Raw genomic sequence first — 21,628 nt, forward strand, 5'->3', positions numbered from 1 at the left:
CTACTTTGAATCAGAAATACATCATCTGTTGTTTTTGTTTTGTTAGTTCTTTTCACCCCTGTTATGCCCCAGTCTAGGGGTCCTGAGACACAACATGAAATTAACCCTTGTCTTCCCCAGCTCCCAAGTAGCCACACCAACAACGGGTTATAAATGCAACATAAAGTGCGGTTTATTTACAAAGTGGTAATAACAAACTGGAACAGTTAAAGTTATACCATGTAACTCTTTTATAAAACAAATCTTAAAATGGTCCTAACTGTTAAATCGCTAAAGTTTTAGAACCCCCACTCCGTTATTTTCAGTTTCTAAAGCCTTCTCTTTATATGTTTTCTATGATCCTGACCGGGCCCCGGTTTTCGCGGAAAAATTAAGCGAGGGTTATACACTGCCGGCCAATCACAGCGCATCTTGGAGTGGGGTCGCCATATTTGTAGTCTCCCGTGTGTCTCTATACTCGGGTGCACGGTGAAGCCATAGAGTATACATAAAGCATGGGTGAAGGAGTGTATCTCCGGAATGGCTGAACGCACAGCAACCAGGGACCCCTCAAAAGATAGATCTCGGCGAGGTGGAGGCAGACGCGGGGGTGTGAGAACCGAAAAACGGACGAAAGACGCGGACGCGACCGAGGTTTGCTATAGAGCTACTGACCACAAGTTGAGCAACTTACACAGTATAGCTTTAATAGAAGTGAAACATAATACATAGGGGTCTATGAATAAGTAGAACTAATGAAAACCTAACGAATAACTTAAGAACTCAGTAGTAACTGAAGAATCACTTAGGAGTAACTGAAGGATAACTCAAGACTCAAATCAAAAGAAAACTCACTCAAAAGAAAATCACTTGCCTACCAAAAGAACAAACAGTATCTTACCTCCTTAACATAAACATTATTCAAAGGCTCAAAGCAACTCAACTCAACTTAACCCATAACTCATATCAACTCATAAGAAAACATAAGGACATGTTGGGGGCCAGTTGGGAGAGGAGGAGGACAAGGTCTGCTCCCCTGCGTGGCTGGCCGAGGTCTGCTGCTCCTTTTATCCCCAACCTCCACCCTTGTCAGCCAGTCAGCAGACAGAACTCCTGGAACGCTTCCCCACCAATCCCAGCCATCCTGGTCGTTTCCCCACCAATCAGCTGCTGGGAGCGGCACACCTGTTTTTTACATGCTCTCACACACTCACTCTGTCTGGGAGTGATACCCCTGTTTTGCATACACTCCCAGACACTCTCAGCTCTGTCATACACCACACCACACTAGGACCAAAGCAATACAGTACCTACAGTAGTTCTACAACTACGACCCCAGTCGTAACAACCCCTGACATGCTTCCTTCATGCCCGTTATACAGTAAAAGGTAGAAATGGAAAAGAATAATTCTTCACCCACATGTCAACGGTGTCTTTTATTGTTCTTTAATTTGCATTGAACTCTGTGTCTCAGTGGGTGGTTAGGTTGGAAGCACAAGAGTGAAGAGGAACCAGCTCAGAAACAGAAGCCCAAAGTGGAGCCAGCTACACCCATGGGAGTCAGGTAACCAATCACATTCTCCCTTATATACTGTGCTAAACGTTGGCTGCGTCCCAGGTCCTTAAATTTAATCCTATTTCCTACACTTCTATCCTATATCCTTGTATGTTAGTCCTTGTATGTTAAGGGAGTTGGCCTATCACATGTGATGTTGTCATCAGAAATGGGACGTCGCCTCTTCTCTATTTCCTCAATGGGAAGGACTAACATACAAGCAAGGAAATAGGATTTGATTTAAGGATGGGGTGCCATGATTTTCCCCTCTATAAAACATGATTATCTACTATTATGATTATATACTAGGAGGAAGAATTTTTCCAAAAAATTGTACAGAAAGAGTTAAAATTATGTTTTTATGTGGCCACACCCACCAGTTCATTGGTATGAGTGGTTGTCATGGTGGGTGGTGACCCAGCTGAAGTTAGCCACACCCACATGTGTTGGGTGAATGGTAATTACGGGAGGGGTTGATTCTATGATGTAATAAGTATGGGTGTTTTTGGAACGGCACGTCTGAACCAGCAGGTGGCATCCTCCAGCTAAAAACCCAAATAAAAAGTGAATGCATAATTGCTCATAACAACCACACCAGGGGGTCTAATGAAGTACTCAACCTCCTAGACAAATGAAAACCAGAAAAAGTACAAAACTATGGCACCACCTCTTGGGACCTGGGACGCAGCCTTTATGTTGTTCTTTAATGAAGATATGTGATGAGCATGTGAAAGGTCACAGCAATTATTGCAGAAGCACAGTCACCTTTTGGAACCAGCATAGACATCTATGCCAAAACACCACTTGTTCAGAAGCAGTTGTCGTTAACAAAGTCTTCATTTAACAATCCTCTCTCGGACAGGTTTGGTCTCCCGGACTCTCGTCGCCACGGGGAGTCCATCTGTCTGTCCCCCTGCAACACGCTGGCCGGTGTGACAGACGACTTTGGCCGAGTCACACTTCTGGACGTGGCCAGAGGCATCGCTATCCGCATGTGGAAGGGTGAGGGGAAAAGGAACCATTCCGGGCCGGTCCAGGCCGGCCATTAGGAACATTTTTAATATAAAATGTCAGCCATTTTGGGGGCTGGGCGGCCAACAAAGTAAATCGTCACTTTCTGGCAGAAACCTCATATCTCCAAGTTTCAAATTTGTACATATTTTCGCAAAGCAAAGCCCTGCTTCATCATACAAGGCTGTCGCACAAAAGTAGTGAAAACAGCCGATCTACAAGCACACAGCGTTGTGTGCTTGTAGATCGGCTGTTTTCACTAGTTTAAATCATTTTTAAAATGATAAATACAAAACAAACGGTTTAGGACATACAAGGTTTCCACCGAAACAACGACGAAATATAACTCATGTAATTGGCCCACTGGCTTGTAACTTTGTCACAAATCTTTGAGTAGCAGCAGCGCTATAGAGAGAGATCTCTCTCTATAGCGCGCAATGAGGGCCTCTCCAATTCTTTTTCCCAGGCTGAATCAGGGGCCCAGCACGTCCCTGGATGTTACCATATCCAGTAGGGGAGGAACTATCAGTCAAAATGCACTACTTGCAACTTCACCAGTATGAGAATGCTTTATTGTTCTTTATTATGAAATTAAAAGTTCTGTTTCATTTGCTGGGTAAGCATTTCAATAGTTCTGTGGCTTCAGATAACTTATGGTGAACATTTACTGTAATGTTTCTATTTTTAAAAAGGTGTTTTTATAATGAATTGCAGATTATTTGAAAAACAGATGAATCATTTGAGAACAAAATCACTAGTTGCAGCCCTAAATATCCAGGAAATCTAGTTATATATCGTCTCTATCGTCATCATGTTCAAAACTGTTACTTTTAAGATCCAGTGCTACTTTTGATGCTTTTGTGTGACACTGTAGTGTGTTCAAGTAGGGCGTTAATTTACGTCTAAACAAATAAAAAGGATTAAAAAAAGTTAAAAATATGAAGATAAAAGGTTTCTGCCTGACAGCGACGATATTAGATGTTCATTGAGGAGGTCATGAACGCATGTGTCCTCTCTAGGTTACCGTGATGCCCAGCTGGGCTGGGTGCAGGTGTCTGAGAGGCGAGGCGAGCGTGAGTCGTCCCCCTCGGCACCCCTCCCCCGCCGCCATGCCCAGTTCCTGGTCATCTACGCCCCGCGCAGGGGCATCCTGGAGGTGTGGGGCACGCAGCACGGTCCCCGGGTGGGGGCTTTCACTGTGGGCAAACACTGCAGGTACTGTCTGGATGCTCATTCTCAAGTCTCGGGTTCAAACCAGGGATGGGCAATATATTGAGTTTTTGAGCGGTGCAAACCGCTCCTATAAGTGGCTGTGCGTGTGTCCGTAGCCTTTTTCCTCAGCGTTTTGCCATAGTAAAATGTGTGTGCGTAGCATCATGTTTGTCTAGTGATGTCATATGTCGTATGTCTGTAGCCTTTTTCCTCAGCGTTTTGCCATAGCAAAATGTGTGTGTGTAGCATAGCCTGTACATCCTAGACTTAAATCCTAGTCTGAAGATGTTATGCAAGCACGACCACCGCTCACTTCACATTGGGTGTGATTATTTAGATTTGAAAGAGTAAAAGGAGTTTCAATTGAGCATATTATCAATCATCATATTATCTAATATAATCTTTTTGTCTCTTTATATAGAAAATAATTAACTTTCGTCGTTACTTTCCCTTACTCTGTTACTTATACTGTGATGAGACTTTTAGGTCGTATAATACCCAGCTCTGGTTTCAAACAAAGACAACGTTCACGTTTTGGAAGTAAGGACGTACACAAACATTGCAACAGCATATCCTTTGTCTCTCATGTTCTTCCAGATTGCTGTATGCCGGCTACCGTCTGATGGGGGTGAACAGTGTGACCAGTCAGGGCTGGCAGCTCCATACCCAGCAGGTGTGTCTGCTGGACCCCACCACCGGAGCTCTGAGGACCATCACCGTGCCCTTCCACCTGGCCCTCAGGTTGACACTGACACCATTTTGTGACCAATTTATTTGTTTTTATTGCAGAAATAGCAGATCTACAAGCTCTCACAAGGCCTCACAATGTGTTGTTGTGAGCTGAGCATGTCCTAGCTCTTTCTTTCAAACAGTTGCTTACATTACATTGGTTCCTTACATTCAGTTCAACTTCACTACTGCATGTAAGGTACCAATGTAAGGAAGTTGGGCTTGGGCATAATGACAGCATCACATCATTAAACTTCAGCAGCCACATTTTCTTGAATTGCAAACCTTTCTGTCACATGCCCACCTCTTCAAAGGATAAAGGATAGGATCAGTTTGTCTAAATTAATATCTTCTCTCTACCATAATTGAAGTAGATTGCTCAAAAATAGCAGACATACAAGCTCACAAAGCGCACCACTTCATGCTGGGCTGCGAGCTGGCCTTGTACATCTGCTCTCTTTAACAGTTTTTCTTAACACAAATCTTCTCTTCTGGGGGGTCCCTGGCACAAAACATGTTCAGATGGGGATGTCTGCAGCCAAATACATATACTGTAATTTGGGGGTCCTTGGAACGAAAACGTTGATTTTGGAAGGCATTTGTAGAATCGGACTCTGGTCTTAAGGGGTAAATATTATATATGTATGCATGCAACTATGCACAGAATATTTAAACCTAAAGTTTTTTTCCTGTTCTGTCTGACCTAGTGACAAGAAGAGTGAGCGAGCCAAAGACATGCACCTGCTAAAGAGACTGGCCACCTTACTGAGGAGCAGAGAGGTGGAGCCTGGTAAGACATAATAATAATCTTTATTGTCCCCGAAGGGAAATTTGTCTTCACATGTCTGTTCAAGCAAAAAACAGTCCATAACCATAACCACATAACACAAACATATCACAAAGACAGATCATCAGGTCTCCACTATGCACAGAAAACCAGTTTGTTTAGTGTAGCGATGGCTGAGGGGACAAAACTTCAAGGTTCTGTATCTTCACCCCGATGGCATGAGGTCGAAGTAGCGATACGGAGGATGATCAGTGTCATATATTATTGAGAGTGCTAAGAATGTAATGGCCTTATTGTTCATATCAGCAAGTGTGGGTGTGGAAAGTCCGATGATCTTGGAAGCAATAAGGGTAATACTGTAAATTTTGTTTCTGTTAGGCATGAACAGACATTCAGAGTCAGGGATGAGACTACATGGAGGTATTAGAAATGTCTTACTGATCTGACTGTCTTTATTGCTCCACCTCTCTTCAGATATTTTGGAGAGTGAAGCCAAGAGTGTGCTGCTAGAAATCAAACACCCTGCCATTAAGAAGCAGGTGAGGAGGACGCACGCACACACATGTGCACACGCACACACACAATCAACCGATGAGGAGAATGATATGAACATGCTTTCAATAATGTTTAATTGTGTTCATCTTTAGGCGTTGGAGTCTCTGCTGTCCAATAAGAATGCTCCCATCTCCTGCCTGACCAACGTCACATGCGCCTTACACAACAGTCTCAAGGAGCGAGGTGAAGTGCAACAGCTCTCCCTTCACTCAGGATTTATCGACTTTTAGATTTTTGCCAGCAGCTCAGTGGCTGTGTGGTTGGAGTTTCAGTGTGGTGGGTTGAGGACCGCCATACAGTGTGATAGTCGCAGCCCCGGCCTGAAGCCTCAAAAGTCTAGTATCTGCTCTCGTTCCATAGGGATGTCCCTTTGGAGTGATGGTTAAGATATTGGACTTTCACGCAGGAGACCCGGGTTCGAAGGCGGGTGGGGAGGTTCGGATCACCTCTGTTACATCCGCACTGAGATTGGAACGTCAGGGGTTCAATCCCCAGCCATATCAAAGACTATAAATCCCTGTGACATACTAATGTCATGTCCAGGAGATGTACTTGTACATCAAGACATCTCACACTAAGAAAACATGAGCTAGGCTCCTGACCTATGGGACACATTGCTCAGGAACTGTTGGTTCCCAAGCCTACTCTTCTTTACTTAGACTTTTGCAGTGACAGTCAGTTACTAAAAGGTGGGGTGAATCATAGATGTATGTACATTTTCACTTAAAACACATTTTGTTATACGAGTGAATCGATAAGTGAGTTTTTTAAATCAAAATTACGCTGGTTTTCTGTCCATTGTAGACCCTGAAGCAGTGGATGAAGCGTTGCTTCAACTCTGCTCCTCTCAACTCAAACTGCTACAGCTTTATTCAGACATCCAACAGCTGCAATCTGCCACAGACACAGAGCCATGCCCTGACGCTGTGAGTCCACGCACGCACGCACGCACGCACACACACACACAGTTGATCTGTAGGATTTTGTTAAGTTTCCCTTTGTCTCGCCATTCTTGCTTACTTGTTGCTAGACTGTCATATTCACTGTGACAACTGCATGTCAACTATTTCAGTGAGAGAGATTCCAAAGGGAAAATGCGAGTCATGGATATCACTGAGTGTCTGTGAGAAAGAGAGAGAGTGAGTTTGTGCATGCATGCGGCATTGTTGGGCAATTGTTTTGTACATTTGCTCTTAGTTTGCGTTAGTTCGCCCTCTTCATTTATCTAACTTTTAGCTGTGCATGCCATGCTCTCTGTGTTGTGTTGTGTTGTGTTGTGTTGTGTTGTGTTGTGTTGTGTTGTGTGCCACTGCCAGGTCATTGGTTGTACACTGGATAGAGCACACAGAGACATCCTCTTCTTTGGTGCAGGTCCAAAAAATACAACACCCCCTCAAAACTTGAGAGTATCTGCTCTAGACTTGAACATTGCATATGCCAGGGGTGGGCAACTTTGTTGATGGCGTGGGCCACTATATTTCCACCTTCACTCGAGAGGGCCACATTGCATATTGCTACGTCCTACTTTGTCATTCTAGTATCTCATACAAAAGAAGCAAAAATAGCAGATCTACAAGCTCAAAACGCATCGCGCTGCGATGCGTTTTGAGCTTGTAGATCGGCTACTTCTTTTGAATTGGAATCCTGAATTTTTATTTTTTAATTGGAATCCTGAAATGTAACATTTTTATTTAATTTCAAACGCATTTAGTACTACTATACTAGTCATTAAGCTACTAATTTAGAGTAGACTGACGGAATTAAAGCAGGTCATGTTTGGAATTGTAACAGCTGAAATCAATAATATGTTAGTATTCCGGTATTAACCTGCGGGCCGCATTAAGTGGAGGTGGGGGCCGCATGTGGCCCCCGGGCCGCCAGTTGCCCATGTATGGCATATGCACACTAGTTCATTAACCAAGTCGCCATGGACATGATCAAACATCATCATCATCACCATTCTTTGTCTTGGTTCCACGCTAGGTGGAGTCCCTGGAGGGCCTGGACGTGGAGTTGTCTCGCTTGGCTCCCACCCTGGAGCGCTATGCCCAGCTCACCACGCGGCCCAGCGTCTCCTTCGCCCAGGACTCCCCTGACCTTCCGCTGCCCGCCCGCACCTTCCTCTCTCAGCTGGAGTGCACCGAGGCTGGGGAGGTGAACGTTGTCCGCGGCTCTGACACAGACTGGAACCAGCTAGGTAAATACTGCACACGCATACACAGGATGCCAGTAGTATTAGCCCTTCCAGCTAATTTTGTCAACATGATGCTAAAACAGAATTTGGCTTAATAAAACACATTTGTTCATATATACAACCTATGATCCATATATACCAGTAAGACTCCCTAATCGGGAGATAAGCGACCGTCAGGTCTCATGCATACACAAATAGGACAGATCCATGTTGATGACATGACTATAGACATACTGTGTACCACTTTGTGTGATGTAGGAGCAGTGTCCAAAAATGTGTTTTGCAAAAAATCGGCCTGATGGTGGCGCTAAATGGGACAGATCCATGTTGATGACATGACTGTAGACATACTGTGTACCGCTTTGCGTGATTTTATGGCAAAATCTGTAGGAGCAGGGCTTGGAAAATTTGTTTTTCAAGAATCTGCCTCATTGTGGCACTAGAAGAGGGCCATGTGAGAAATTAGGGATGGAGGTTTACAAAACCAACTAATTTGGGGAAATGTATTGCTATGGCACTTAACTTTACATGAGCCACTGAACAACGCATCCATCGCACCCATACTGTTGAACGTATACAGTAGGTGGCTGAGAATGTGTGCTTGTGTCCTGTGCAGGGAGCTTCCTTTTATGGGGATGTCTGTGTGGAGAGAGCCCGATCCACAGGGTGTGTGACACACTACAGCAGGCTGGAATCAGTCCACAGCAGCTACTGGTAAGACAAACAGAGATACATCGGTGCTTCTCAAACGTGCTCATTTCACGGACCCCCATGTTTGGTATGAATTGGGCCATGGACCCCTATAACTCTTGAGAGTGCACCATTGGAATCATAGAACCATAATATTAAGGGTTCTTAGTTATCAGTAAATTAGCTGGGGACCCCACGGAACCGCCTCAAGGACCCCTAGATGGATGAAAAGACGGAGGGGAGAAGTGATGAGCATGAATTGAGAGGAGTGTTAGCTCGGATAGAGCCTGCTGGTTGGTTGTTCATGGACCAATCAGAAAGTTGTGACAAAGGGTGAATTAATGCATCAGTCCAGGACAATAAGAGTCCTCCGTGTTCATTGTCTTCTCTCCTTGTGTGTAGTCTCTGTTGCTGAGCGTGTGGCTGCACAGGGAGAAAGATGTACTAAAGAAGCCAGAGATGACCGTTAGAAACCTGCATGCTCTGCTCACTGCCCTAAGCAACATGAAAGGTGAGTGTGGAGATGTCTTACCATACCTGTTTCTGGCACCCCTCATTGACCAAGTTTAGTGTCCCTTACTTGGGCTTTCCTCTTCTTACTATCTCAGGTCAGGTGATAAATGTTTATCCTTTTCTGTTCGGTTCAAAGTTCACTGTCGAAGGCAAGTCAGCATGTCCACACTTGAAAATGTATGTAACTAATGCCTCCGTTCGGGTGAGACAGTAATTGAGTTGAGGTTTTGTATGAAAATATACAATTTTATATGACTTCCACAACATTGACACAGACTGTTAAACTGTGATCTTTTCTACAGTGTCTGTGTTTATTCATTCATCTTTGTAGTTACAAAATAACGGTGATGGCTTTTGATGTTTCTTTGCACCAGAAAAACCTACCTCGAACCTTACATTCAGTGAGCCCTGTATTTCGTGTCTATATCTCAGACATTTCCGTTCTAACTAGTTGTCACAGGACAAGAAAACAAAGTCATTACATTTGAGGCTGTAGTGAATCTAAACCTGCCTCTTCCTCTCATTCTTCTGCTGTCCACAGGTGTGGTAGAGGCTTCATGGGACCCCCAGTCTCTCTCTCCCTGGTGGCAGCAGGTGCGCTGTGCCTGTGTTCAATCCCACAGCGCGGCCGCTGCGTTGCTAGCTGCGCTGGTGGCTCACCGCGCTGCTAAAACTAACATCACCAGCCTGGGAGACAGCAAGGTAGACAAGGAGGACACATACACACACAGTGAATGTATCTTTGTTAACCGTTAGTAACTCAGAGAATGTACAAATGTAACCAACTGAACCTGTATCTGTAGTTCTGTACACTCTTGTGCCCAGACAGACTGTCATCCCAAGGCTGATACAGAACACTCATTCTTATGACTTCCTATCTAGCCAAGCTTTATAAACTATTATGTTTTAAAGAAAAAACAATAAAAAAGAAAAATATAAGCGAATATTCGACTTCGGTGAACAACATCGAATAGTGACTTTGATATTCGAATATTCGAACATTCGGTGAATGCCGTACGTCCCAGGTGCATCCATGTAATGTTTTTTTTTTGTCCTATATTTATTCTCTTAATACGTGTGCGTGTGTGTGTGTGTGTGTGTGTGTGTGCGTGTGCGTGTGTGTGCTTGTGTGCGTGTGTGTGCGTGCGTGCATGCGTGCGTGTGCAGCTGCAGGCAGAGTGGGAGGCTGTGTCTCTGGAACTGGAGCAGTGGGCTGTGTGTGTCCGTCAGCTGGAGGACATGCTGGCTCTGCAGACCCTGCTGTGGGTTCCTCCTCCACAGGGGACCGCGTCCGGCAGCACACCTCCTCAGTACTCTGTGAAAACCCTGCTGGAGGGAGGACGAGGTAACACTCGCTTTGTACTTACAGGTGTTCCCACGGTCATGAAATTCCTGGAAATATTTTGAAATTAGAAAAATATTTTCCAAAAAGGTTTTGGAATTTATCAAGGGTCCTGGAAGGTCCTGAAAAAAATAGCTATGCATTGTCTTTGGTTATTGATTTTGTTAATACCTCTGAAATGACAAATTAAACATGGGCCAAATTGTCAAACATTAGAGGCAGAAATTGTGAAAATAGCCGATCTAGATCTGCTATTTTCACAATAGAACAATGTTATACAAAATTCCTCAACTCTTAGTGCTCGTCAGGGTGCCGGGTCCCCAGTTAAAATATGATTATTTCGGGGGTCACGGCCTGAAATGTTGAGAACCACTGGCATACACTACCTGTCTTTGGGCATTGCGCATAGGAGTAAGCGACCTGTTATTGAGCTGAATTATTGTTATATAGTCCTGGAAATTGAGTTAAATACCTTTCACAAATCCCATAACAGGACTTGGGCATATACACATTTCTTTCAGTCGTGAGATTTTATTTAGCTTTATTCCTGTGTGTGCGTGTGCGTTTGTGGTGCAGGCGGCATAGCGGACAGCGTATCAAAGTGGGTGTTCAGGCAGGACTTGGCCCCGGCGCGACTGGCGGCCTTCCTCCATAGGAGAGGAGAGAAGCAGGGAGAACACAGCTCAGAGCAGACGGAAGGAGGAGAGAAGGACAAAGACACAGAGTCCAACAGGACAGCAGGTCTGTGCTTTCAGTGCTTCACGGTTCATCACATACTTTACAGATCATCACCCGGGCTGTTGTGTTTTAATCACTTAAACCCTTTATTTAATTCCCTACTTGATCATACTACAATATATTCTCACACAAAAGCATCAAAAGTAGCAGATCCGCAAGCTCTTTCGTGCAGCGTTTCAAGCTTGTAGATCTACTACTTATGCTGCTTTGAAATTTGAATCCCGAAATTCAACAGTTTTGGACATGTTATGAGGTTTCCACCCGATGGAGACGATATACTTCATTGAACGTAAACATATTCACCTGTTATGTTCCCCCGAATATTGATGCTGCCTAAGGTTCATGTAATAAAGTGTTTGGGATGTTGACTGTACAGTATGGCTTCTCTTTACTTTTAAATGAAATGAAATTATGTAGTATTGTAGGCTACTACTGCACCCAAATGACAGGATCCACAATGGGAGATGCCACTTCTAGCTACAGTACTTGTATACTCCAGGTTTTAAACACCGCTTTAGTTTGGAATGAAGTCAAAGTCAATTCACACCATTCACGGTTCTCCTCCAGAGTTGCTGGTGACCGTGTGCCAGCGCTTCCCAGACTCCCTCTCCTCTGACCTCCTGTACGCCCACTGCTGCTGGGAATACGTGGTTCAGTGGAACAAAGACCCCGAGGTACGCACATAAAGTACTCCTCACCGAGTTACAGTACACACATTTCACCTAATAAGAATTTCAGTTGCCTCCGGTACAGGTAGGAGTTATCTTTTTTTTTACCCATTTAGACAACAACAACTCCAAAAGGGGTTCCCTTCTTGAAAGGTATAGTTAAGTATAGGGGTGCCCGTCCTAAATGAGTTAAGGACAAATTTGTCTCTTGTGATCAAACCTTCGTTCTCTATTCCTAAATTCTCTCTCTCTCTCTCTCTCTCTCTTTCCCTCTCTCTCTCTCTCTCTCTCTCTCTCTCTCTCTCTCTCTCTCTCTCTCTCTCTCTCTCTCTCTCTCTCTCTCTTACTTTCTCTTCCTAGGAGGGTCGATATCTGTGTTGGGCTGTAGACCACCTGAAGCTGGTCTCAAGTCCACACATTCAACTAGGTGAGTAAGCTGGTAGCTATGTGTTCAGATACCATTATGAATGCTGCAGCAAATGTGACCATCTAGCTTCACTGTGATGCAATGCAGTGGACTGAAATATCAGGTTGTCTGAGAGTTGTATGTACATGTGCATAGCAGACATAAGAATGCCATTCTAATGTCTTGTCTTTACAAATATTATATGCAAATTGTGACGGGGGTAAACGATTGGCAGCTTGAATTCATGTCTGTATAATTAATACTCAACGGAAGTGACAGAACATTCGTCTATAATGTGATTCTCTTGACAGGTATATCTTCAATGATGTGGAGCACCTTCATTGTCAAACGTTTCTCAGCGGCAGCCTTCCTCGTGGAAAAGGTAAAGACCCATTGATGTATATTCACACATACTCCTGTACTGTAAGTGTATGTTAAGTATTTGAACATTTGATGATGATAAAGTGGGGAGATAATGTTGGAATTCTATAAAGTAGAATCTCTCGTCCTAATCTGAAATCCTTTCTTTTGTAGGTGGGGAAGGCTCCCAAAGATCGTTTATGTCGAAGGGTAAGCGTCTATTTTTGTCATTTATTTAACAAAAGAACTGTGCCCCTGTACAAGATCTAACAATAACGTCATCTTTGACCTTGAACATTTTGCATACCATCTTGATCAGATGACTTAACTAGAAATAGCAGAAATAGCAGGAAATAGCAGATCTACAAGCTCACAACTTGTGAGCTTGTAGAATGGCTATTTCCACTATCAATGTTCTTTTTAAGTATAAAGTTGTCAAATATGTCAGTAGTTTTTTTTGGGATATTTAGGTTATGTGTCATATCTGCCATGTGCAACTTCAAAGCCTACAAGCCAAACAGAAATGTAATTGTCAACGACAAAAACACAATTAAATCGTTAATCGCAATTATTTGAGTGACAACGAATCGTCATGTAAAATGTCATAATCGTGACAGCCCTAGTTCGGTTAGCATATTATTTTGTACTTGAAAACGTTGTCTTGCCGTTCCATCTGTGCAGGACGTGGGAATGGGAGACAAAGCCATGACGTCCTTCCTGGGCTCCTGTGTCCAGCTGCTGCAGATCCTCATGGAGGTGACTGGAGTGTTGGTTTACAATCACTGCCCTTTGTCTTTTATAAATCACTATGTAAGTAAACGGACCACAGAGGGAAGCATGGTGAATGAGCAGCGAACAGCACCAATAGACCACAGCATGAGTCCTGAATGAACCCCGCTGGCTCCAGCACTGTCAGCGATGAACAGCAATTCATTTAATTCTGAATAAACCAAACAATCCAAAAACTACAGCTGATGGGGTTGACCCCTTAAAGATTGAATTGTTGCTGTCGGGCAGAAATGTTTTGGTGTTTTTCCCCAAATTACCACTGTACTTGATCATACTGCAGCAGGGTTCCCCAATAGGCGGCCCGCGGGCCATTTTGCGGGCCGCGGGGGGCTACTGTCTGGCCCCCACCAACCCTAGTAATAATGGTGGTATAAGAGCAGCAACAACACTAGTATATCGTCGTTGTCGGGTGGAAATCTCGTATCTCCAAATTTGTACGTTCTTTCGCAAATCATACAAGGCCGTCGCACAAAAGTAGTGAAAACAGCAGATCTACAAGCACACAACGCCTCGCGGTGCGAGGCGTTGTGTGCTTGTAGATCGGCTGTTTTCACTAGTTTAAATCATTTTTAAAATGATAAATGCAAAACGAATGGTTTTGGACATACAATATTTTCACCCGACAACGACGATATCTGAACTGTCGCAGTCGCTGGAGTAGCAGGAACGCCGCCGTCGCCCCTGCAATGTTGTGGCCCTCGGCTTGGTACCCTAGACATAATTCGGCCCTTGGGGAAAACTAATTGGGGAACCCTGTACTACAGCATCACTCAAAAGTATAAAAAGTGGCAGATCGGCAACCGCGTTTCAAGCTTGGCGATCTGATACTTCTGAGGATTCAAATAAAAAAATATATCAAAAGTAACAGCTTTGGACATGTGAGATTTTCACCCGACTGAAAACAAAATACAATTATTATTTATTTTTGCGCTTGCGAGTTGCGATCCACTGTTACTTACTAGCCATGGGTTTGGAATAGAAGAGAACAACTTGAACTAGCAGCAAACTGTCACAACAAACAGCTGTTTTGGCTTCTGAGAGCTAGTCAGATAATTGCATGTGCAATATTTATTTTCCTTATTGCCGCCGGTCGTTCTGATTGCTGAATGCCGTCCCAGATCCTTACCCTGGCTTCATTTCAGCTACTCCAAACCCATGAGACCTAACCTTATAAACACAACCGTTTTTAACCTTAGCCCTAAACTTAACCATCTGTAACCTAATACCTAAACATAGCCATTTTATCTTTAACCATGTGTGTATTTAATAAATTACTGCTTCTAATCATACCTAGGGTCTCTCTAAACCATTGACATTACAGCTACAGCACAAAGCCCATGACGGTCTAGAGCACCCGACCTGTGATCGGTTCGTAGTGCTTTTACTGACCAACCAGAGTTGATTTGCTGTACCGATGCCACCCTACAGCTGAATACCCGCTACCTTGAATTTCAAATCCCTGAATTACAGCTTCCCTGCATTTCTTAACCACTTTGAACCCCAGTGTAACTATTCTGGGCATGTCATGCCAGGCAAACTTTCGGTGAAAATAACGCATCTACAAGGTCACAGCGTTATGATCAGTGTTGTATTGGTCCAGTCACATGTGTAGACACCCTCCCGTAACGTTGTTAAGCTGTGTCAGGCCTCTCACGGACAGGTATCGATGTAAAACAACCCTTAAGTTCGCACTCCCCGACAGCGTTTACCTTTAACAAAGGAACGAGCCTGTATGCATATCAATAGACCATTGTCTGACCTGTTAACTCCTGTTAGTGTAGGTAATAAGCGACATCATTTACAGCCTATGACAAGTTTGACGAGTTATATAAATGCGTCCGTTCTGCCTATGACGAGTATGATGAGCTGTTAATATGCTGTAATCGCTATAAAACAATTAAAGTATGATCGCCGATCCGCCATTATTCTTTCTCTATAGAGCAGCACTATCCACAAAAAAACTGATACGGATGTTCCCAGTCCGCTAATGGGGTGGGACAACCACCCCCTGTATCCTGTCTCCGAACGCCATTCACGTCCTCGTTACGCAACATACACGAGGCATGCATACACTGTCGCTATGGACTATGGAGAGCTGTTGTGTTTTGTTGCTTACCACGGCAGGATCGTAGAGTGTACGCGATCCGTGAACCGTCGCGCACGATGTGCATGCACTCGCCCACGTTAAAGGTAAACAAAATGAAGAAGGCGGGGGTCAAAAGTTAAGATTGCGTCCCCCCCCAAACATTAAATCACCAATACAACACTGGTTATGATGCATTGTAAGCACTGTAGATCGGCTATTTTTAGCGAATGCATGTGATGTAGAGAGAGAAGTAACGGCGGCAGTTTATTTTTTTTCCTTCTCCAGGCGGACTCTGCGGTGGAGGAGGTGTCCCTCCCGGAGCTGTGTGTGGAGGAGGTGTGGGGCGGGGCGGAGGGCCCGGCGTCCATAGCGGAGCTGGCCCTGGAGCAGAAGGGCGTTCACTACCCTCTGGTGCAGCACCACTGTCTGCTGGCCTCGCTGCTGCACGCCACTATGACCTTCAGCCTCAGGCTCAAACCTCTCAGCCTGTTTGACAGCAAAGTGAGGAACCTGTTAGCACTCAGCAGTGTTGATTTTGTTGACCAAAAAACGGGCATTCACGAATAGTGATTTTTAGTATTCGTATTATTCGACCTCAAAGTATTCGAATAGTCGAATATTCGACAGGACTGGCCAAACTGGCAAATATTAAGTAAGCAAGAGGCGAACGTTGTGAAAATAGCCGATCTGCATGCTCACAACGCCTCGCGTTGCGAGGCGTTGCGAGCATGTAGATCTGCTATTTTCACAATATTTATTCGAATAGTTGATGAACGGAATATGTTTGTCCACTACCTTTTTTCACTGACAAAGACTAAAGAAAAACGAATCTATAATGACTAAATATGTTGACAATTTCGTCAACAAATAAAAACTAGACTAAAATTTAAGTCACTTCATGTTCGATTGCCCTTGGGTGTTGCGCTCTGAAAATAGCAGATCTACAAGCTCAACACGTTGTGCTGTGAGCTTGTAGATCAGCTATTTTCAGCATGCAACCAAGTGTAAAATTAGCCATTACTATGCCATGCCATGGCCCGTCAAAATACTAGTGAAAATACATTTTGTCTGTAGATTTGGTCAACTAAAATCTTATGATATAATTTAATGGACTAAAATTTGACTAAAACCAAAACTTTTCAGATGACTAAAATGACTCAAACAAAATTTTGTTTAAAAGACTAAAACTAGAAAAACCTAAATGTGCACCATGTGTCAGTATTCAGGAATCAGCAGAAGATGCTAATTTCATCCATTTCAATTGCTTGACTGTTAATAATTATTTATTTTTTCAGGTTACTTAAATACGCTTACATGAATTAAAAATAATTGTTTTGACGTGTGTAAAATAAATGCAATTCCTTGCATTGAACACTAGAGGGGATATTGTGCCATTAAACAATTACAGACATCATACAAAACGGTGGAAAAGGAGTAGTAAAACAAGCAATATCAGGGGCCCAGGAGAACCAAAATTGGCAGCTTCTTGTGCACAAACAGACAAGGTATTAAAGGAATACATTTGGATATGGTGGGCTTTTAAATGGGTTTTTATTCTGTCCAATCACCTTATTTGTTGGCTCACATTCTAAATAACATCCTAGGGTAAGAATGCTTTCTTCAGAGACCTCACCTCCATCCAGTTGATGCCCAGTGGTGACATGGACCCCAGCCTCATCTCACTACGACAGGAGGTGAGAATTCTGAGAGACGGGGTCACTTAAACAGAGCAACAAAGTGAAACTGAGAAAGATTTTATGTGATGTTAATCACTTAAGCCCTATAATACTTTTGTATGTCGTTGTGAGCTTGTCAATTAATTCGGGTATTTTCACTACTACTACTTTTGTAAAATTTTGATCTTTCATTACCCTTCTTCCATCCATCCTGCCCTCTCCCTCTCAGTTCCTGCTGCGAGTGCTAACAGCCTGGGTTCAGGCCCTAGACGACGCAGCCTGTCCCTCTGCCTCCACGCCTCTCCCTGCCAGCGGGCCCAGGGCTGACTGGTGGCCCTCGCTGTGCCTGGAGCTGGGCTCCCTGCTGCAGGTCAACACCGACATCATCCGGAGGCACCTGGTCTGTGAGCTCTACAACCAGGGACTGGATCCCAGGGCTGAAGAGGTAGGGCAGGTCTCCATTAACCCATTTAACCACTTAAATCCCTGCATCTGTATTGTGGCATTGTGGGGAAAGCGTTCGCAGGAAAATAGCAGATCGACAAGCTTGCAACGCATCGCAAGCTTGTCGATTGACTATTTTCAGCCAAGGCTTTGGCCACAATAACAAAAAACAGAAAAAGACACTAATATAGACTAGACAGCCGGGGGACTCTGGTCAACCATATAAGCTAAATCAGGGGTCTTCAACGTTTTCAGGCCAATGACCCCTTGGTTGAGAGAGAGAGATAAAGCAGGGACCCCACACAACCATTTCATAGATTCCATATAGTTTCACTGTTTGACAGCACAATCATCAGTGTAGTGTATCTTGGATTCATGTCAATTTGTGTTTTCAGATATTTAACCACTTGAACCGTCAATGCTGAATAAACTCGACCTTTCACTCTATACTAGTCTGCTCTTTTACCCCCTCTAAACTAAACCTCTTTGACAAAAATAGCCGATCTACAAGCTCACAACGCCTCTGTGAGCTTGTAGATCTGCTATTTTTGGCAAGTGGTTAATATAAAAAAGGAGAAAAAAAGTTTCTATCACACAAAGATTTGGAGGACCCCCTGTAGTAACTCTGAGGACCCCCTGTTGAAGACCCCTGGGCTAAATTGTCCTCCTCCTCCTCCCAGGTGATGATGCAGGTAGAAGATAAGGACGTGCTGGGTTCTCAGCTGCTGGTGCTGACTGGCCAGAGGCTCAGCTACTCACTGCTCCACAGCCAGACGCAGACCCAGGCCGCCATGGAACTGCTGGCGCGCCTGCCCCCCACCCTCTGCACCTGGCTGAAGGCTATGGTGAGAACACCCGCCGCCCTACAACAGTGATTCTCAACCTGTGTGTGTGCGCACACGTGCGTCCGTCTGTGTGCTTTAAAAGTCCACTTCACTCATTGTCATCTGGCGACCCCCCCAAAATCATGTGGATCTCACAGGTTGAGAAACACTGTGCTAAGGTGAAAGAAGTTGAGTAAATGGACACGTTTGAAATGGCACAGCATCTGTGCATTCATGGCATGAGGTGTTCAGATGGAAGCCCAGCCTCCCTGGATCTGAAGCCAGCAGCAACATTTCAAACTCTGTCCAAGAACTGTCTTCTTTCTTATCCACTGTACCTCCATTTGATTTGAGCAATAGGTTAATCCGTGTGTGTGTGTGTGCGTGCGTGCGTGCGTGCGTGCGTGTTTTTGTTTCTGTGTTTCTTCCAGGACCCCAGTGAGCTGCGGTGTCCTTCGGTACCGCTGGCTCAGAGCAGCAGGCTGGTCAGCCGACTGATCGAGATGCTGCCAGAGAACCATGCCCAGTACAGTCTGGCCTTGCATCTAATGGAGGCTGTGGACGTCCTCACCACAGAGGACTGATCCTGGGAGTGGCCAGTATAGTGACCCAGAGGGACAAAGGAGCAGAGAGGCCATCCAAGCCTTGGCTTTTTAGTGGCTACACAGTAAAATCGTCAGTGTTCATTTAAACCTGAGAGGGTACAAATGTGTTTGAACATCTGAGCAAGAATGTTAGAAATGGTCTCTTTCTAACAGATAGATAGATATATAAAATAGGAAACATGTTGAGACAGAGGAGAGGAGAGTTTCTACCCTTCAAAGAAAACACTTTTACATTTGTACACTCTTAGTTACAAATGGATAAAATAACCCTAACATTTTACTGATTCGAAGGATGGATGGATGAGGATGGCAGGGAAGAAAAGGAGGGATAAAGAAAGAGACATTGGCGCTCGAGTGGGGCGGTCCTCCCCACCACTATTTGGGTCCACTGATATTTGTCATGTCTTTTTCTTTTTTTTAAAGGCCACCTTAAAAAATGACGGAGACCAGAAAAAACATTGGATTGTCAATGAGGTATTATAGGAAGAATGGATATGACAGGCTTTTAAATGGCTTTTTATTCGGTCATTCGGTCACCTTATTTTTGTTGTAACTTACATTGTCTGACACTAATGTTTGTGTTATTGAAAGATATTGTAAAGAGAGTGCAAAGTATGTATTTGGTAGAGATGATTTGTGAGTGATGGAACTGGGCATGTCTTTTCTTTATCAGCATGTAATTTAATTTCCACCACACCGGCTTGCCCATCTTATTCTGACTTAAAGTGACTAGTAATTTGTAATTTGCTTTTCTTTGGGGTGTCCTGTTTTGTGTGCGCGCCATATCACAATTCTCTCATACTTAATTATATATCTTCTCCTCTTTCTAGAGCGATGTACCATAAAGAAAAAGACCATGTTATTTTGTTATTTATATACATATATGCAGACAGTTCATTACTAGCTGTGCCTGTAGACCTCCTATTCTGTTCTGTGTCCTGCACTGGCATTGAATTAAGCAGAATAAAGACGGTTGAAGCTTCAAGATCCTGGAATGGTCTGGTCTGTACAGTGGGTGTTTGTTAATCAGACAGACATGAACTCCATACACATTATTTATTTGTTGGAAACACAGTACAATACATTTTATGCAGTGAGTGGCAATATATTTTTGTTGAATGCTTGCATACAATAAAAAAAAAAGGATTCTGATAAAGGGTGCAAGGAATTTATTATACAAAGGTCTGCATTTACAAGTCAACAGTCACCCATATACCTTCTTAACATTTCCCAACTGACTTGCAGCACTATATTTGTTGGTGAACATAGACTGACTTCCATTTCCACACCATTATATGTGAATAGAAAATACAACAAGCCCTCGGAGGACAGTACCATTACGTCTATAGGCTATAAGTGCTGCATTAATATCCCCAACCATTTACAGTACATAAACCATCCTGCATGTCTAACTGACTATTTACTGATGCACATTCTTCATGCATCCTTTAACAATGTATGCACGCTTCAAACAAATCACTAGGGCAGATTCCTTTTGTATGAGGGCGGGGTCTTAGTGATCACCCCCAAGCGGGTGGTCTGGGGGTGCCCTCCACAGATATAAAAAGCTAGATACCTCCCTCTGGTGGGAAGGGTTGGTCAAAGAGAGCTGGCAAGCCTCCCAATAACTCTATGCAAGCCTCCAGAATTCTGAGGCGGGGCTCTTGGGAATTCTGAAGGACGCTTTTTATATCTGTGGTGCCCTCCCCCTGGATTTTTTGATACTTTTATCAGGCCTGCTTTACTAGCAATTTAAATATTAAAGGCGAAAGTTGGCATCTCGACAGGGCGCAGTCTATTTGAGACAGGCAGTGAGCCTTAAAAGCATTCAAATAATACAAATACAGCAGCAGCTCTACACGCTCAAAATGTGTTGCTTCGCACCATGTTTCAAGCTTCTGTGTCTGCTAGTTTCGATGCTTTTGTGTGACACTGTTGTATGTATGATAAAGTAGGACATTCATTTATAAAAGATATATAGTGAAGAAATGTCTGCCTTTTCATGTGAACAGTTATAACATATATCAAGTACTGTATTTTGAGAGTATTTTTATGTCAGCATTTTGTGATCTGTGGTCTAACTTGAAACCTTTGGCTTACTAGGCTTTCACTCTAGACACTGAGCTATGACTGTCCCTCTGTGCTATATAGTGATTCTCACACATGTTCATGACAAAGACCCGTAAATTGATACCAATTTGGTTCCAAACTTCCATCTGACATGATTTGGTGCCATGTGACCTCACAAGAAAGATTTGAATTTAAAAGAAAAAAGAAAGTGTTCAACATTTGTCAAGACATTGGTGACAAGTTGACAACTAAGACAGGATTTGAACCTGTGATCATTCACCTATCTCTGCCTCTCCAAAACGAAGTGTTCTGAAAGGCTTTCATTTCAAGGGCCCACAATTTGTATCGTATTATAGATATATCTCTTGACTACAGAAAGTTACTGGTTCAAGTCC

The 21,628-nt window shown here is 43.7% G+C and overlaps 1 protein-coding gene across 2 annotated transcripts in view; it reads left to right on the forward strand.

Annotated features, from left to right (window-relative positions):
- The window catches only part of rab3gap2 (RAB3 GTPase activating protein subunit 2 (non-catalytic)), a 42,996-nt gene extending 22,848 nt beyond the window's left edge, over positions 1 to 20,148 (forward strand). For both annotated transcript variants that reach the window (XM_080751204.1, XM_080751205.1), the window contains exons 12-35: positions 1,454 to 1,543; positions 2,397 to 2,536; positions 3,565 to 3,760; positions 4,355 to 4,498; positions 5,194 to 5,276; positions 5,748 to 5,812; positions 5,921 to 6,011; positions 6,633 to 6,754; positions 7,812 to 8,025; positions 8,639 to 8,736; positions 9,115 to 9,223; positions 9,767 to 9,927; positions 10,393 to 10,570; positions 11,144 to 11,308; positions 11,873 to 11,979; positions 12,334 to 12,400; positions 12,691 to 12,761; positions 12,914 to 12,949; positions 13,421 to 13,495; positions 15,900 to 16,115; positions 17,219 to 17,308; positions 17,520 to 17,735; positions 18,415 to 18,579; positions 18,990 to 20,148. In XM_080751204.1, the coding sequence (XP_080607330.1) occupies positions 1,454 to 1,543; positions 2,397 to 2,536; positions 3,565 to 3,760; positions 4,355 to 4,498; positions 5,194 to 5,276; positions 5,748 to 5,812; positions 5,921 to 6,011; positions 6,633 to 6,754; positions 7,812 to 8,025; positions 8,639 to 8,736; positions 9,115 to 9,223; positions 9,767 to 9,927; positions 10,393 to 10,570; positions 11,144 to 11,308; positions 11,873 to 11,979; positions 12,334 to 12,400; positions 12,691 to 12,761; positions 12,914 to 12,949; positions 13,421 to 13,495; positions 15,900 to 16,115; positions 17,219 to 17,308; positions 17,520 to 17,735; positions 18,415 to 18,579; positions 18,990 to 19,142 (3,052 nt within the window). In that variant the 3' untranslated portion in view covers positions 19,143 to 20,148. The remainder of the gene's footprint in view (positions 1 to 1,453; positions 1,544 to 2,396; positions 2,537 to 3,564; positions 3,761 to 4,354; positions 4,499 to 5,193; positions 5,277 to 5,747; positions 5,813 to 5,920; positions 6,012 to 6,632; positions 6,755 to 7,811; positions 8,026 to 8,638; positions 8,737 to 9,114; positions 9,224 to 9,766; positions 9,928 to 10,392; positions 10,571 to 11,143; positions 11,309 to 11,872; positions 11,980 to 12,333; positions 12,401 to 12,690; positions 12,762 to 12,913; positions 12,950 to 13,420; positions 13,496 to 15,899; positions 16,116 to 17,218; positions 17,309 to 17,519; positions 17,736 to 18,414; positions 18,580 to 18,989) is intronic.
- The last annotated feature ends 1,480 nt before the right edge of the window (positions 20,149 to 21,628 follow it).

The sequence above is a fragment of the Nannobrachium achirus genome (assembly GCF_963921795.1).
Source record: "Nannobrachium achirus genome assembly, chromosome: 20".
Lineage (NCBI taxonomy): Eukaryota > Metazoa > Chordata > Actinopteri > Myctophiformes > Myctophidae > Nannobrachium > Nannobrachium achirus.